At 39.4% G+C, this 15,778-nt stretch overlaps 1 protein-coding gene across 1 annotated transcript; it reads right to left on the bottom strand.

Annotated features, from left to right (window-relative positions):
• Positions 1–484: 484 nt before the first annotated feature.
• Positions 485–15,408, bottom strand: LOC127797099 (uncharacterized). Its single transcript, XM_052329633.1, has 4 exons — positions 15,315–15,408; positions 2,288–2,863; positions 2,069–2,185; positions 485–1,957 (listed from the first exon to the last, which is right to left on the bottom strand). Exons 2-4 carry the CDS (start codon positions 2,858–2,860, stop codon positions 1,145–1,147), a joined length of 1,503 nt encoding a protein of 500 aa, XP_052185593.1. The 5' UTR covers positions 2,861–2,863; positions 15,315–15,408; the 3' UTR covers positions 485–1,144.
• Between the last annotated feature and the right edge of the window lie 370 nt (positions 15,409–15,778).

The raw sequence follows: 15,778 nt of genomic DNA, 5'->3' as shown, positions 1-15,778 counted from the left end.
CGATTCAAGACCAAATAAGTTCGGTCCAATCATTATACACATTGTTGCATTTATATTGCTATAGAGTGTATGCGTAGATTTACAGCAATATATGTAAATCAATATATTATTGGGATGATCGTCTTTGCGCGGTTCTTGGCATTTGTGTTTTTGATTATATCAGGAGAGGTAAATCATAAGAGTGAGACTTTGTCTCACTGCGTAGGGCAATGATCGAACTTACGACCCATCAAACTAATACTGACATATCATTTATTTGACTGCTCGACTTATATTTTGGGAACAAATGTCTAATTTGATCTGATTTTATCTTTATTTGGTCTGATATTGAGTTTACATTTTTTTAGAATTTTGACTTCAGTTTAATCCAATCTGAAATAATTGAACACTCGTGCTTACCATGATGTTTACCCCACATTTGGGGTTGTAAATAATGATATTACCCTAAACTAACAGTTTGAATTGGTAATTTTTAAAATTAATGTAAGTGTAAATTAAATATCAATTATTATCTTTTGAAGTGTTCATTCAGGGCTTCCTATATCTTACAAGCTGCCGCATGATTGACGGACGTCATTTAGGGGAGGCCGGTTTGATCTGTCTGATGTCGAGTGAGCCAGTTTACGGCTGTTCTACTCTGAAAACGAAATTTACTTCATTATTGCTGGGCCACCGCCGAACCAAGTGTCCAATCAAATGCCATTCCAAAGCCAACCATCGACGCCCCTACACTACCATACCCCAAGCTTCGATATCAGAAGCCCATTGCCAGCAAAAACAACGAGGCTGGCTGAGTAAGAATTTTCTGGAATTAAAATGAAAGGGCGGAATCTGTCAATCCGATTGATGACTTTTAATTAAAAGAAGATCAAATAGCAATTCACGGGGTGCTCAAAATTTGATAGCTCTGCAAGTCCTACCTAAACCCAGCTGGAGATTGATAAAATTAAAGTTGACATACTTGGTGGGCAACATCATCACGCCAATAGATCTTCCAACAGACTTAAACACGACCAGTTTAAACCAGAGTAAGAACACATCTAGCGTACAGCATTACACAAAAGACGAGAGGTTTGCATTTTGTTCATCTGTCAATGGCAGACGATAGCATTTTTTTGGTTACATGCATGGCTTCCTGCTTTGCTCAGCGATATGACAGGGACGGGCCCCCAAAGGCATATCGAGAGGAAACTGATGGGGATGTAGGTCGGCCGCCCGAAGGTGGGTATTTCTGATTGTAGTGTAATTCAGAATGCGAAACATATGCTGGGGACATTATTTCTGATCCACTGGCAAGCAGTCTCTCATGGTGGTTTCTGGCATCATTCTCCGAGTAACTCGAGCCATATATGGAAGATATTTCTCTTCCTGTCAGAGAATAAGTTCCTGAAGGGCCTGCCAGTGCCTTTGGCACTAGAGGTTCTCTCCTAAGACCATGGGCTCGATACTCCTTTTCACTGAGGAAGAGCCGATCAGTACCAGCTGCTGCTTCGTTCTGCATTGCAAATCCACTTGTAGGAGGGTTCATTTGATGAATTTGCATCTTTCCTTGATCTATTCCGTCTGCACCTAGATGTGAGGAAGGAGCTGTAGAAGTTGTCAGCATATGCCTTTCCAGCTGAAGACCATGATTTTGGTATTCTCTCTCAGTCAGATAAAATGGATCACCAGAAACCATGTCCCTGGTGGAGATGGTCTGCCCCGCAAGCTGGTTCATTCCATAATCAGATGACAGCGGGCCATATGCTAGCTCAACTAAATTAGCTGCCACTGGTTGGGGGTAGATGGTTGGTGCAGGCCAAGGTCCTTGAGCAGAAGATAGCGCACTTGAATGCAACAATGGGGCAGGAACTGACTGGGGGTAGATGGTTGGTGCAGGCCAAGGATCTTGAGCAGAAGATTTTGCCCCTGAATGCAACAATGGGGCGGGCTGATATAGATGCATCAGTTTTTTTACCTGAAAGAAGTAATACATGTCATAATCAAAGCTAATATATGAGGAAGCAGTGGCTTCAAAATTCAAAAAACATTTCCCAGACTTTCCTTTCAAAAAAAGCAAAAAACTCACTTGCTGTCTAGTCAACTCAATCTTAAACTTTTTCCCCTGATCATAGTTATCCTTCATTGCCTTCTTAAATACACCCTCAGAAAGTGGAAGGCAATCCTTGAGAACCTTGAAGCGGACCTTCAGAATGTCCAATTATCAATAAAAGTAAGCAGGGTATCCCAAAATTTTTAGTTCAATAGATCAATAAAGACAAAGGTAGTTATCAGACATTTAGCTGACCTGAAAAGGGAAAGCACCACCAAAAGCAGCTGGTTCTAGCTTTACACCACCAGCTGAAGATGCCTCATAGATTCCATATAAAATCTTGAGGTCATAATCATACAGGAAAAGCTTCAGACCAGGTTTGATGCCCAACACAAGGTCTCGTCTGCTTCCTGTGACACCCATGACTTGATACCTAAAACAGTCAGGCTTGGTTTTTGAATTGCACATGAAAATAATTCCACCAAGGCTTCCCCCAGCCTTAAGATCCAACGTGCTTCTTTCTTCAAGTTTCTCATTGGTAATTTTCTCTTCTCTGTTTCCATGAGGCAAACTTACATTACCTTGACCATCTCTTTCATTGGTATCAGTTCCTTCTCCTCCATTTGTTTTCTTTGGATCCTTGTTTCTGGGTTGAGATCCTGAAATTAATTTTTCTTTTTTCATCTGTTTAGGTTTCTTTCTAACAGATTTTTTCACAATTTTGGGTTCAGGCTTCAAAGACTTGGGAGTTTCCTTGTCTAAGAGGATCGTATTTGAGGTAGTTTCAGCAGAATCACTAACCATTTTCTTGTTTTCAGATGATTCCATGGTCTATCCTGCCACCCAATAAAGGTTAAAAGCTGTAAATAATCCATTCAATTTCAATGCTAAATGTGACAACTTGAAAGTGCATTTCACATTCTCAGAAAAACACAGAGGTGCCAAATGCAACCAAACTAAAAATTACATTCTGCTAATAGCATTATCCCAAAAACATGCAGTGCAGGGAAAAGCCAGCAAAAGATCAGGAAAGTAGGTGAATCGTATCAATGAGAGAAAATGAGGAGAAAAGAATGTTCCTCCTGATTTTTTCCACAAAAGAGTTGCAACAACGTTACTCTACATGACAAGCAATACTGAAATAATTAACAGATTTATCTTTTCTTTCTGCAAATAAATAAGTAGTCGAGTTTCCCTTTGGCATCAACATAGCTTATTTAAAAGGGTCAATAGAAGGCACCTTAAAATCTCTTTACAAGTGACCACCATAAAGCCTGTGTTTTTTTTTTTTTTTTTTTTTTGGGGGGGGGGAGAAGCAAGTCAGGGGTATGTCCAAGGGGAGGGAATAGAAGAAAGAAAGCCAAGATTGAAAAGATTTTTCTGAGTTGCATGGAAATAGGACTGTCTTTTCCTCCTGATTTACTTAGGACCATCAAAGATCTATTCCATACTGGCCATGGCCAGGTTTTGAAATATCTGGCTCCAAATGTACCCACAGAAAAAAATCTGCCTCCAAAGCACCAGGAGATCAATTCATCCTCTCTAAATGTTTCAGTCCCTTAAATGTAAATCCATATCCATATCAGGTCAGAACCAACAAATCCATATCTGGACCATTTATTATATTTGCAATCAGATCTGGATAATATATATATATATATTATCAGACTTGGATCAGATCTATTGACAAGTTCATAATCACAAACTCGTCGTAGTAGGTGATATATATATACATATATATATATATATAGAGAGAGAGAGAGGTACGTCATTGCAGAGAGAGATAAGAAAGGTGAGTGAGATTGTAGAATGAGAAGTTGGTAAATTGCAGGTTTTAGAGAGAGAGAGAGGTGGCAACACATTATCGTTTGAACTTTGAACAAAGTGGTTTCAGACGGGAGACACAGAAAATCAGCTTCTTTTAATGGGTCTGAGTATTTGAGATGGCTCAGCATTGGCTGGCCAATCTCTTTTAATTATGTACATTTATTATTATTTTTGTTTTTATGCAGAATATAAATATATAGTATATAATATATTTAATTTTAAAATGGTCTGGATCCTAATCGGATTGGAACTAATAAATTCATATCCAAACCGTTTATTATATCTGTAATTGAATCTGAAATCAAGTCCAGGTAATTGGATATATATATATATATATAAACCCTAAATAAATGGATTAGATCCAGATCTATTCTTGATTAGGCCCAGTCCATTTATAGATCTATTCCCATGGAAAGACAATTGGAGATTGATGTTGTCAACAAGATGGCATTTTTGCAGAGCCACTTTCCTTGAGTGTACTAACACCAACTAGACTGCGAAAAAGGAACGAGTTTTTGCTTTGTGCACAAAAAGATTGGAGAGTCTGTTAATGATTACTTCATTGTATGGTGGACCATAATATTAGAGCCTTGTTTTATCCATCTTTGATATCCAACAGGCAATGCTAGCTTTTGGTGGTAACTGTTTTCCATTCTTGGGGTTGGGACTATTAATGGGAAAGTTCCACAATGACTGCATATTTTTCATCACCCGGGATACTTAGGGCCTTACGTTATCCATATTTGACATATGATCTAGGTGATACCAGCTTGAGTGATGCCTGTTTTCCTTCTTGGGCTTGGAGATGACTGGGTTGCAAGCTCTGCAGAGTTTGCAAGCTGTTCATCATTACATGATGTGATTTTCTGAGTAACAGATGTCATGAGACCAAGAACCGACTGTTGTTGCTGTTAAATTTTGTGCTAGAATCGGATATTACCTATATAGTACGCCTTAGTATTTTTTATTCTCTTGCATGCATTTACTTTCCAGCTAGGTAGTTTGTTATGATTTACTTTCTACCTAGATAGATTGTTGTGGCAGAATCTGCCAGGTGTCCAAATGCTATAGTACAAAATAGTTGGTTAGAGGTGGGTGTGATCTGCTGTGGCAGCACCCACGACCAAGCTATATAAGCTTAGTCTCTCTTCTGTAAAAGGCATTCAATAATTCAATCAAAGATTCTATTATTCTCTTTCTTATTTCTCTTTCTCCCTTCATTTCTCTTCTATACTTCCCTCTCCCTTCTTCTTCCTTGTTCTAGCTCGCTACCTAGATTCACGCTGAATCAGGGAAGTTGCTGAGTGTCACAGCACTGCCGTGACATTTGGTATCAAAGCATGATTCTGGCAAAGGGGCACAATGGGCGCGAGAGATAGCTGAAGGAACACGCATGAAGAACATGGGAGTCCAGCTCTAGCAACTCAGCTCGGCAGTGGGAGAATTTCAAGATCGAGTGGATCGACTAGAAGTCAGCAACCAAAAAAACCATGATGCAATCATGATAGCTGATCGCAAGATGGAAGCAGGACTTAATCGAATGAGAGAAGATATCAACCAGATGAGGGAGGAGATGGGTAATCAACTTCAACACTTTATGTTAATGTTCACCCGTCAAAATCAAGTAAGGTTGTCAACTGTTGATGTTCACCCGTCAAAATCAAGTAAGGTTGTCTCCTGATTTTCCTCATAGAGATAGAAATGACCCCCTTTTACAGAATGAGAGGGTGAATCAAGAAAATAGAGCCCATGAGATTATCGTCGAGCAAGGTGATGACACTGAGACATTGTTAAGTGGGGGACGGGAGGACCGGACTATTCCTCCACAATAGGGGTTCCCCATGCCCCATATGGAGATACCCGTGTTTGAAGGGACTAATCCTAGGTGGTGGGTTAGAAAGTGTGAGAGGTTGTTCGAATGGTACAATGTATCGATGGAAAGAAGGGTTGCTTTAGCGACAACCTACTTTGATGATGGGGTGGACGCATGGTTTCAAGGTTGGACTCGAGTACGGGAGAACTATACCTGGAGGGAGTTCTCTGAAAGGTTATATGAGAGGTTCGGGGAGAGGAGCATGTCGGACACCATTGAGGAGTTTAATAAACTGAAACATGTGGGTGATGTGGGGACCTACTTAAGGAGGTTTGAGGAGCTGAGATCCTTGATGAGTAGCCATGATCCTCACCTAACGGAGGCATATTTTGTCTCTAGCTTCCTCAGTGGCCTTGGCGAAGACTTAAGGCCTATGGTGAAGATGATTAGGCCAAGAACGGTGGAGCAAGTAGCTGAAAGCTCCAAGTTACAAAAGATAGTGGTGGAGACCCTGTTAAAGAAGCAGAGGGTGTAACAATAAAGGACTGTACACTCGGGGAATTGGCAACAAGGAGGGAACAATAAAGAGATGGTGAGAGGTAATGTAGGGGGAAGGAATTTTGTTAATTCCAACTTTGGTGGGAGACCCAATGATCTTAAGAGGCAACCAGGAGCATGTTATAGATGTGGAGATAGGTACTTTCCGAGACACCAATGCAAGCGCCAGCTACTGTTATTAGAAGGCAGAGGAGAAGGAGAAGCAGAAGATGAAGGAGAGGAGGTGGACGGAACCGATGAAGAGGGAGTAGAGGACAATAAAGAGATATCCCTCCATGCACTCAAGGGAGTCACTAATAACAAGATAATTAAGGTTGAGGGGAAGGTGAAGGAAGGTAGTTTGTCCATCCTAATTGACAGTGGAAGCACACACAACTTCCTCGATGATAACACTGCCAAAAAGCTCAAGTGTCAAGTCACAGGTACACTACCTTTGAGTGTGATGGTTGCGAATGGGAATCGAGTAGTGAGTAACTCAGCCTGCTTGGGGTTCATATGGGAAATGCAAGAAGAGAAATTCGAGGCAAACCTCAAGTTGCTACAACTAGGAGGTTGTGATGTAGTCTTGGGGGTAGATTGGATGAAGGGGGTGAATCCCATATGCTTTGATTTCAACATGATGGAAGTGTCATTTGAAAAAGAGGGAAGAAGGATGACTCTCACCAGTGGGAAGGAGGTTGTTGCCTGCAAAATGATCACCGGAAAGAGACTTAGGAGGGTCCTGCAGAGCAAATAGAGTCAACTTTCGTAGTTGTTCTCGATCATAGAAGTGGAAGAGCGACAAGAAGGGGAAGATTATGGAGAGTTGCAACTCTCGGTCGGTCACCAATCAGGGAATCTCGATCAGAAGTTGCAAATTCAGTTACAAAAGAGAGGAATGACCAAGCTAATGGGACTTGACTACTCCATACAAAACAAGAAGGGCAAGGAGAATCTGGCTACAGATGCCCTATCAAGGTGTCACGAAAAAGGGGAAGCAGTTGCCATCACTATGGTGATACCCGAGTGGTGCAGTGAAGTGGTGAATAGCTATGACAGGGATGAACACATCAAGGAAATTCTAGAGAAAGTAGTAGTTGGGGGTAGTGAAGTGGAAGGATATGTTTTGAAGGATGGATTGCTGAGATATAAGGGCCGGATAGTCGTGGGCAACAATGCTGAGCTTAAGAGAAGCATCTTGCAATTGTTGCACGAATCTCCTCGGCGGGGGGGGCATTCGAGTATCCAAAATACCTATTTGAGGGTTAAGCAATTATTTTATTGGCCTCAACTTAAGGGGACTGTGAAGGAAATGTAGCCTACCCGAGGTTATTGCAGCCCTTGCAGATTCCATAGCAACCGTGGCTGAGTTTGTCCATGGATTTCATAGAGGGCCTACCAAGATCAGAAGGGAAGGATTGTGTGCTAGTGGTGGTGGATAAGTTAACTAAATTCGCATGCTTTGCAGGGTTGTCTCATCCTTACACGGCCCAAGAGTTGGCCAGGGTGCTCATGGATCAGGTGGTGTCTTTACACGGGGTCCCCAAGACCATTATTTCAGATAGGGATAAGGTGTTTACAAGCCATTTTTGGAGGGAATTGATGAAAAATGTGGGCACCGAACTTAGCCTATCAACAACCTACCACCCACAAACTGACGGCTAGACTAAAAGGGTGAACCAAAGCTTAGAAACCTATCTAAGATGCATGTGTATGAGACAACCCAAGAGTTGACATAGGTGGCTGGCCATGGCATAGTGGTGGTACAACTCTTGCCACCATGCCTCTACCAAAATGACTCCGTTTGAGGCTGTCTATGGGTATAAACCCCTTTCCCTACCAACCACAGGGGGGCAAACAACAACCACTGCCGTAGAAGAATACCTACAACAGAGAAGAGAGGTGTTGGAACAATTGAAACAAGAGTTGGCAGCAGCCCAAAACAGAATGAAGCAAAATGCGGATAAAAAGAGAAGTGACAGGGAATTTAAAGTAGTGGAAAGAGTTTACTTGAGACTAAGATATCCACATCTGAAGGCCATCACTCAAGGGAAGGTATCTAAACTTAGCCCTAAGTACTTTGAGCTATTTCCTATCACAGCCCAGATAGGCAAGGTAGCCTATCGGTTGCAGCTGCCAGAAGGGATCAAAATCCACCCAATCTTTCATGTCTCCTTGCTGAAAAAGTCCACAGGAAACGGGAGAGTTAGCCAAGAGCTACCAATTCTACCTGAGGAGAAAGAAGGCCCGAGGGAACCTGAGACCATAATAGAAATGAGGGTAATATACCATCAAGGGGCCCCCCTCATTCAAGTCAGGGTCAGGTGGCAGGGAAAATCGTCCGAGGAGAAAACCTAGGAGTACCTACCTACGTTGATGCAGCAGTTTCCAAGAACAACCAGCCTTTTGAGTATTTCTTGAGGACAAGAAATAGTTGATGGGAGGGGTCCTGTCACGAGACTAAGAACCGACTATTGTTCTTGTTAAATTTTTTGCTAGAATCGAATATTACCTATATGTACTGCCTTAGTATTTTTTATTCTCTTGCATGCATTTACTTTCCAACTAGGTAGTTTGTTATGGTTTATTTTCCAGCTAGGTAGATTGTTGTGGCAGAATTTGCCAGGTGTCCAAATGCTAGAGTAGGACAAAATAGTTGGTTAGAGGTGAGTGTGATCTGTTGTGGCAGCACCCACGACCAAGCTATATAAGCTTAGTCTCTCTTCTGTAAAAGGCATTCAAGAATTCAATCAAAGATTCTGTTATTCTCTTTCTTATTTCTCTTTCTCCCTTCATTTCTCTTCTATACTTCCCTCTCCCTTCTTCTTCCATGTTCTAGCTCGCTACCTAGATTCACGCTGAATCAGGGAAGCTGTTGAGTGTCACAGCACCGCCATGACAATAGAATGGTAAAGCATTTGATTCTCAACTCAACAATTTTAAAAGGAACCACTATTGTTTCTGTAGAAGATAAAGAAGAATTCAAAAGAGGACTGCCAGGAAGACTCCTAAATTATAGGAGATAAGATTATCTAGTTCTAATTATTCTCCTAAATTTTAGAGATAGATTATTTGTATTTTAGATAACATAAATATCTTGTAAAGTAGATTAGATTAGACTCCTACATCATGTAAATGTCTTGTGTATATATTGATATCATATCTAAGGGAAATAATAACGATTTATTCTCTCTAGGATTAATTTTCTGCATGGTATCAGAGCAGAATTCTCTTCTCTTTTTTCCTTGTTAGTCCTAGCCAATTTCTACTTATTCACTAGGGCGTTTCTGTCCGATTTGTTCCCTTTCATAGCCGTTGGACTTGATCAACTTGTGTCATGGCTGGAGTGAGCAGCCAACCCTCTGAGATTATCCCTTTCCAAACCACCAATTATGTGAACATGGACAACAATAGTCCATTCACAATCATCGATCATAAACTGAATGGCCAGAATTTCATTCAGTAATCACAATCCGTTATGATGTTCATATGTGGAAAAGGGAAGGATGATTACCTCACTAGAGCAGTCAGCAAACTGAAGGAGGATGAAGCACAGTACCGGATCTGGAAGGCCGAAAACAACATGGTGATGTCTTGGCTGATTAACTCGATGAACAATGAGATAGGTGAGAATTTCTTGTTATACAATACAACCCAAGAAATTTGGGAGGCTGTTAAGGAAGCTTACTCCCACGTTGAGAATACTTCCGAGTTGTTTGAGATAGAAAGTGTTCTCAATGACTTACGACAAGGTGAGTCCCAAGTCACTCAATATTTCAATTCTTTGAATAAGTTTTGGCTTCAATTGGATAAGTGTGATACTATCCAATGGAAGTGCACTAAAGATTCAGCCAAATACAAAGAAATAATGGAGAAGAAGCGGTTGTATAAGTTCTTGATTGGTTTAAATAAAAACCTAGATGGTGAGAGAGGTAGGATTCTTGGCACAAAACCTCTACCAAGCCTTAGGGAGGCGTTTGCTGAGGTTCGCAGAGAAGAAAGTAGGCTGAAACTAATGTTAAAAGCCCTCAAATTCAGGCCTGGAACATTCTGCCCTATTTACCCGAGGAGGCAGCCTATCAAATCCCAAGCAGAAGAAGAGTCGTCCTTGGTGTGATCATTGCCACAAACCTGGTCAAACAAAGGATACATGTTGGGATATCCATGGCAAGCCCCTGGATTGGAAACCAACACATGAAAGGAAGAGTAAGGGTAATTTTACATCAACTGAAGAGACAACTTCGGCCTCAAACTCAAGCTTATTTAGCAAGGAGCAGATGGAGTGGCTGCAGCATAATTTTGGGAAAACCCAGCTGCAGGGTTCTACAGTGGCAGCAAGTTCTATAGCCCACAAAGGTAACCCTCTACATGCTTTTATTGCTAATAATAAGCTATCTATCCTATGGATTATTGACTCAGGAGCTTCCAATCACATGACTAGTAATGGTGGACTGTTAACAAACATTCAGTCACGTGACAAAGAGTGGAAGGTAAGGATTACTGATGGATCATTAGCAAAAGTAGCAGGAATTGGATCAGCTGTTCTGTCCACTGGTTTGACACTAAAAGATGTCCTATTTGTGCCTAATCTAGACTGCAACCTTTTATCTGTTAGTAAGCTCACTATTGATATGGAGTGTGTTGCAAAATTCTCAAAAGATGTATGTGAATTTCAGGATCGGATTTCGGGGAAGATGATTGGCAGTGCTGAGGCATGTTCAGGACTCTACATTCTTCAAGGGATTGACAACAAAAAAACTGAAGTAAAATCCAGCTATTGTCATTCCACTTCACCTCTTTGTTTCTCTAGTTTTCATTCCAATAATAGTGCAATTATGTTGTGGCACTATAGATTAGGACATACAAACTTTGCTTATCTTCAGAAATTGTTTCCTTCTTTGTTCAAGAATTCAGATTTACACATGTTTCAATGTGAAATTTGTCAATATTCCAAGCATATTCGGACTCATTATCCTAGTCTCAAGTATACTCCATCCTATCCGTTTTCTTTTATTCATAGTGATGTGTGGGGGCCTTCTAGAGTCAAAAATGATACCGGGCTCGTTGGTTTATTTCTTTCATTGATGACCATACCCGTCTTACTTGGGACTTCCTCATAAAAGAGAAATCTGAAGCTGGCCACATTTTTCAAACCTTCCATACCATGGTGAAAAGACAATTCAATGCTAACATTCAAGTTCTTAGAATAGATAATGCTAAAGAATATTTCAATTCAATTCTAGGCACTTATCTATCCCAACAAGGTATCATTCATCAAAGTTCTTGTGTTGATACACCCCAACAAAACGGAATTGTAGAACGCAAGAATCCTAAACATACTCCTAAACATTTTTGGGGTGAAGTTATTCTTACGGCTACCTATCTTATCAATAGAATGCCCTCACGCATCCTCAAATTTCAAACTCCTAGTCAGCTTCTTCTAGCCTCTTTTCCTCGCACCTGGGTGCTTTCTCACCTTCCTCTCAAGATTTTTGGCCGCACCTCATTTGTTCACATTCACTCTCAATTTCAGAGTAAACTTGACCCAAAATTCATCAAGTGTATATTCCTTAACTATTCTCCACACCAACGAGGTTACAAATGTTATTCTCCCAGGCCTAAGCGGTTTTTCACATCCATGGATGTAACCTTTTTTGAAACACAACCTTATTATCCCAAAACCAATATTCAGGGGGAGAATATTCCAAATCCTCAAGAATATCAGTTTTAGGATTCTTTTTGGGATCCTCAGCCTAACCACCAGCAACCAAAACCTGGAATTTCTCTATCTAACCAACAACAGCCTAAAAATCAGCCACTGCCACCTGTAAACCCTATAAATCCGTCTCCCTCTCCTCATGAACTTCAAGTTTATTCTAGAAAAAGGTCTAAACAGAAATTTTATTCTAAAAATTCTGATCTGGATCTGGAACTGTTGGAAAAGGGGAAGACTATGCCTGCTGGACAAAATTCTGAAATTTTAGAAAATTCAGCCTTGGATGAGGATTTACATTGGCCTATAGCATTGAGAAAGGGAGTACGATCATGCACTCAACACCCCATTCACAACTACATTTTCTACAAAGGTCTCTCACCTAATTTCAGTGTTTTTATATCAAATATCAGTAAGGTGCAAGTTCCTAGAACAACTCAGGAGGCTTTTCAACATCCTAAGTGGAAGGAGGCAGTTCTTGAGGAAATGAAGGCTTTGAAGAGAAATGGGACTTGGGTAATTACTGAATTACCTCTTGGAAAATATCCTGTAGGCTGTAAGTGGGTATTTACAATTAAATACCGAGAAAATGGAGAAATTGACAAGAAAAAAGCTCGTCTAGTGGCAAAAGGGTTCACTCAATCTTATGGTATAGATTACCAAGAGACTTTTGCTCCAGTAGCAAAATTGAATACAATCAGAGTCTTACTATCCCTAGCTGTAAACCTGGATTGGCCACTCTACTAATTGGATGTGAAGAATGCTTTTTTAAATGGAGAGCTCGAAGAAGAGGTATATATGGAAATCCCTCATGGATTTGAAACTAATCTCACAAGGAACAAGGTATACAAACTAAAGAAATCACTGTATGGGCTCAAACAGTCTCCTAGAGCCTGGTTTGAGAAATTTACAAAGGCAGTCAAGAAATATGGATATGTTCAATGTTAGGCAGACCACACATTATTCATCAAAAACTCCTTGGGAGGTAAAATATCCATACTTATTGTATATGTTGATGATATAATTGTTACAGGAGACAATATTTCTGAAATCAGGAAGCTTAAGGAAGTGTTGGCAAAAGAATTTGAAATCAAAGATCTTGGAAGCGAAGCCTAAGGTATTTCTTAGGTATGGAAGTTGCAAGGTCCAAAGAAGGAATATCAGTTTCTCAACGAAAGTATATCCTAGATCTCCTCACTGAAATAGGAATGTTGGGATGCAAACCAGCTGATACACCAATGGAAATCACTTTAAAGCTGGATGTGGGCAAAGAAAGTGCTCCAATGGACAAAGGAAGAAATCAAAGATTAGTGGAAAAACTTATATACTTGTCTCATACAAGACCAGATACAGGCTTTCCCGTGAGTGTGGTAAGCCAATTCATGAATGATCCTAAAGAAAGACATTTGGAAGCTGTATATCGGATTCTGAGATATCTTAAGATGACACCAGGCAAAGGGCTAATGTTCAGGAAAACTACTAACCGAGGGGTAAAGATTTACAGTGATGCTGATTGGGCAGGATCAATTTGTGACAGAAGGTCAACCTCCGAATATTGCTCATTTGTTTGGAAAAATTTAGTTACTTAGCACAATAAGAAGCAATCTGTGGTATCTAGGAGCAGCACAGAGGCTGAATTTAGAGCTATGGCCCATGGGTTTTGTGAGGGCATATGGCTAAAACGATTGCTACAAGAGTTACAAGTATCTATGGTACAACCAATATAAGTATTATGTGACAACCAATCGACTATCAGTATTGCCAAAAACCCAGTCCACTATGACTAATAAAACATGTCGAAATTGACAGACACTTTATTAAAGAGAAGTTAGAAGAAAGAGTTTTTCAACTGAACCATACTTCCACAAATAACAAAGTTGCAGATATTTTAACTAAGCCACTACCAAGAAGAGTGTTTGATGAGCTAAGTACCAAGTTTGGCCTGAATAATATATTTAGCCCAGCTTGAGGGAGAGTGTAGAAGATAAAGAAGAATTCAAAAGAGGACTGCCATGAAGACTCCTAAATTATAGGAGATAAAAATTATAAAGATAAGATTGTCTAGTTCTAATTATTCTCCTAAATTTTAGAGATAGATTATTTGTATTTTAGATAACATAAATATCTTGTAAAGTAGATTAGATTAGACTCCTACATCATGTAGATGTCTTGTGTATATATTGATATCATATCTAAGGGAAATAATAACGATTTATTCTCTCTAGGATTAATTTTCTGCAGTTTCCTTTTTCTAGTGGACAAGGGAGTATACTTCATTTTTTTTCCTACTTGAATGATTTGAATGTGTTTGTAGGTGTACAAGTTTTTCAGTTTAGATAGATCAATGGTCCTTGGAGATATTTCCCCCTCTTTTGTACGTGATTCACCCCCTTGAGGTATTCTCATCTTTATATACTTTACGAGAGAGAGAGAGAACCTTTCTATGTGCAAAGTTGAAAACATGAATTTTTCCTGAAGATATAAATTCAATGCAACTAGGATTGATGTTTAATGTGACCGTTGTCTTGATTTCAAGATAACTTGAAAACATGAAATCCTTATTACAGAAAAACCTAAATTATTTTCAAATTCAAATCCAAATTATCCCCCCAAAAGCAGGATCCATCCATGTAAGATGTAGACATTGGATAACAACAATACAATCACAAGCGTTAACTGGTAAGGGGGGTTAACTACATGAATTCTAAAATGAGGATTGTGGACGATGCATAAAAAAACAGTGCTTTTGCAGCTTCTTGATTAACCAAACAATGGATCAACAAGGCTTGAGATCCAAAACTTCAATGTTTATTTTTAGATATGCAGCTCACCATAAAAACTGAAAAAAAAAACTCTCTTCCAAGAGAATTTAATTAGAAAAGATAAGGGTCTAATGGAAACAGAATACTTTTTTCATTTCTTTTTTAGGCATTGAAGTTGCTAATTCAACTTCCCGAACTCTCTTCTAGGCCCTCAAGCTACACAATCAACACTCTCCCTACTTTGAGTTTACAAAAAACTGACCACAAAAAATTTCTCAGTTTTCTCTCCTAGTGTTCTGAATATAATTTAAAGCCAAATAGTTTATTTTCTGGAGCGCATCACAAAGTGTGGGGAATCTATGAAGCAGGAAAAGGAAAAGAATTTTTGAGCGGGAACAGAAGAACAAAGATGCAAAAGAGAAACGAAAGATAGGTCAAACATAAACAGCAAATACTCGACAGCTTCGAATTGAAACAATATATAAACGATAAAGGAGAAGGAAAGATGAAACATTCAAGATAATTCCCTCGAATAAAACCCTAACCCTAACACAGAACATTCAGCATTAGAAAGAACCACAACCGCTAGCAAATTCATATCCAGATTTCAACTCTTCCGAGTGAACTCACCTGTAAATCGACGATGATTGATGAAGAAGAAGAACTCGAACCCTTCCCTTCGTAGGGAAACACGGCAATGCTATTTGCTAGAAGAACCTCTCTTGGAAATGATTATTATTATTATTATATAAGTATATTTTATATAAATACTAAAAGAAAATACTCCACCTTCGCTTCTTCTTTTTTTTTAATTTAAACAATTTTTTTTAAAATTAATTAAACTTTTAAATTATAATTATTTATTACCTTACTCGTGAAGGTCAGTAAAGGGATGTGAACAAGGTAGATTTATTCTATTTTCATTCTTGATATCAAATTTTAATACCTCATTTCATATCTTAAAAATAAAAATTTTTATTTCATTTTTTTTTTTGATCGAGCATGAGAGAGATTAAGACATTTTGAACCTATTCTCTAATAAAATTTGACAAGATTGGATGCCTCAAATACCAAAATCTATATATTTACATATA

The sequence above is a fragment of the Diospyros lotus genome, chromosome 3 (genome assembly GCF_014633365.1).
Source record: "Diospyros lotus cultivar Yz01 chromosome 3, ASM1463336v1, whole genome shotgun sequence".
In the NCBI taxonomy this organism is placed as follows: domain Eukaryota; kingdom Viridiplantae; phylum Streptophyta; class Magnoliopsida; order Ericales; family Ebenaceae; genus Diospyros; species Diospyros lotus.
This window is presented reverse-complemented; position numbering and strand designations above follow the sequence as displayed.

Bases quoted from the DNA above. Each gene is read 5' to 3' on its own strand.
- LOC127797099 (XM_052329633.1), bottom strand. From the start codon at position 2,860: ATGGAATCATCTGAAAACAAGAAAATGGTTAGTGATTCTGCTGAAACT. The intron at 2,186-2,287 runs GTCAGCTAAATG...GACATTCTGAAG, and splicing joins GTGGTGCTTTCCCTTTTCAG to GTCCGCTTCAAGGTTCTCAA. The intron at 1,958-2,068 runs GTGAGTTTTTTG...TACTTCTTTCAG, and splicing joins TTGAGTTGACTAGACAGCAA to GTAAAAAAACTGATGCATCT.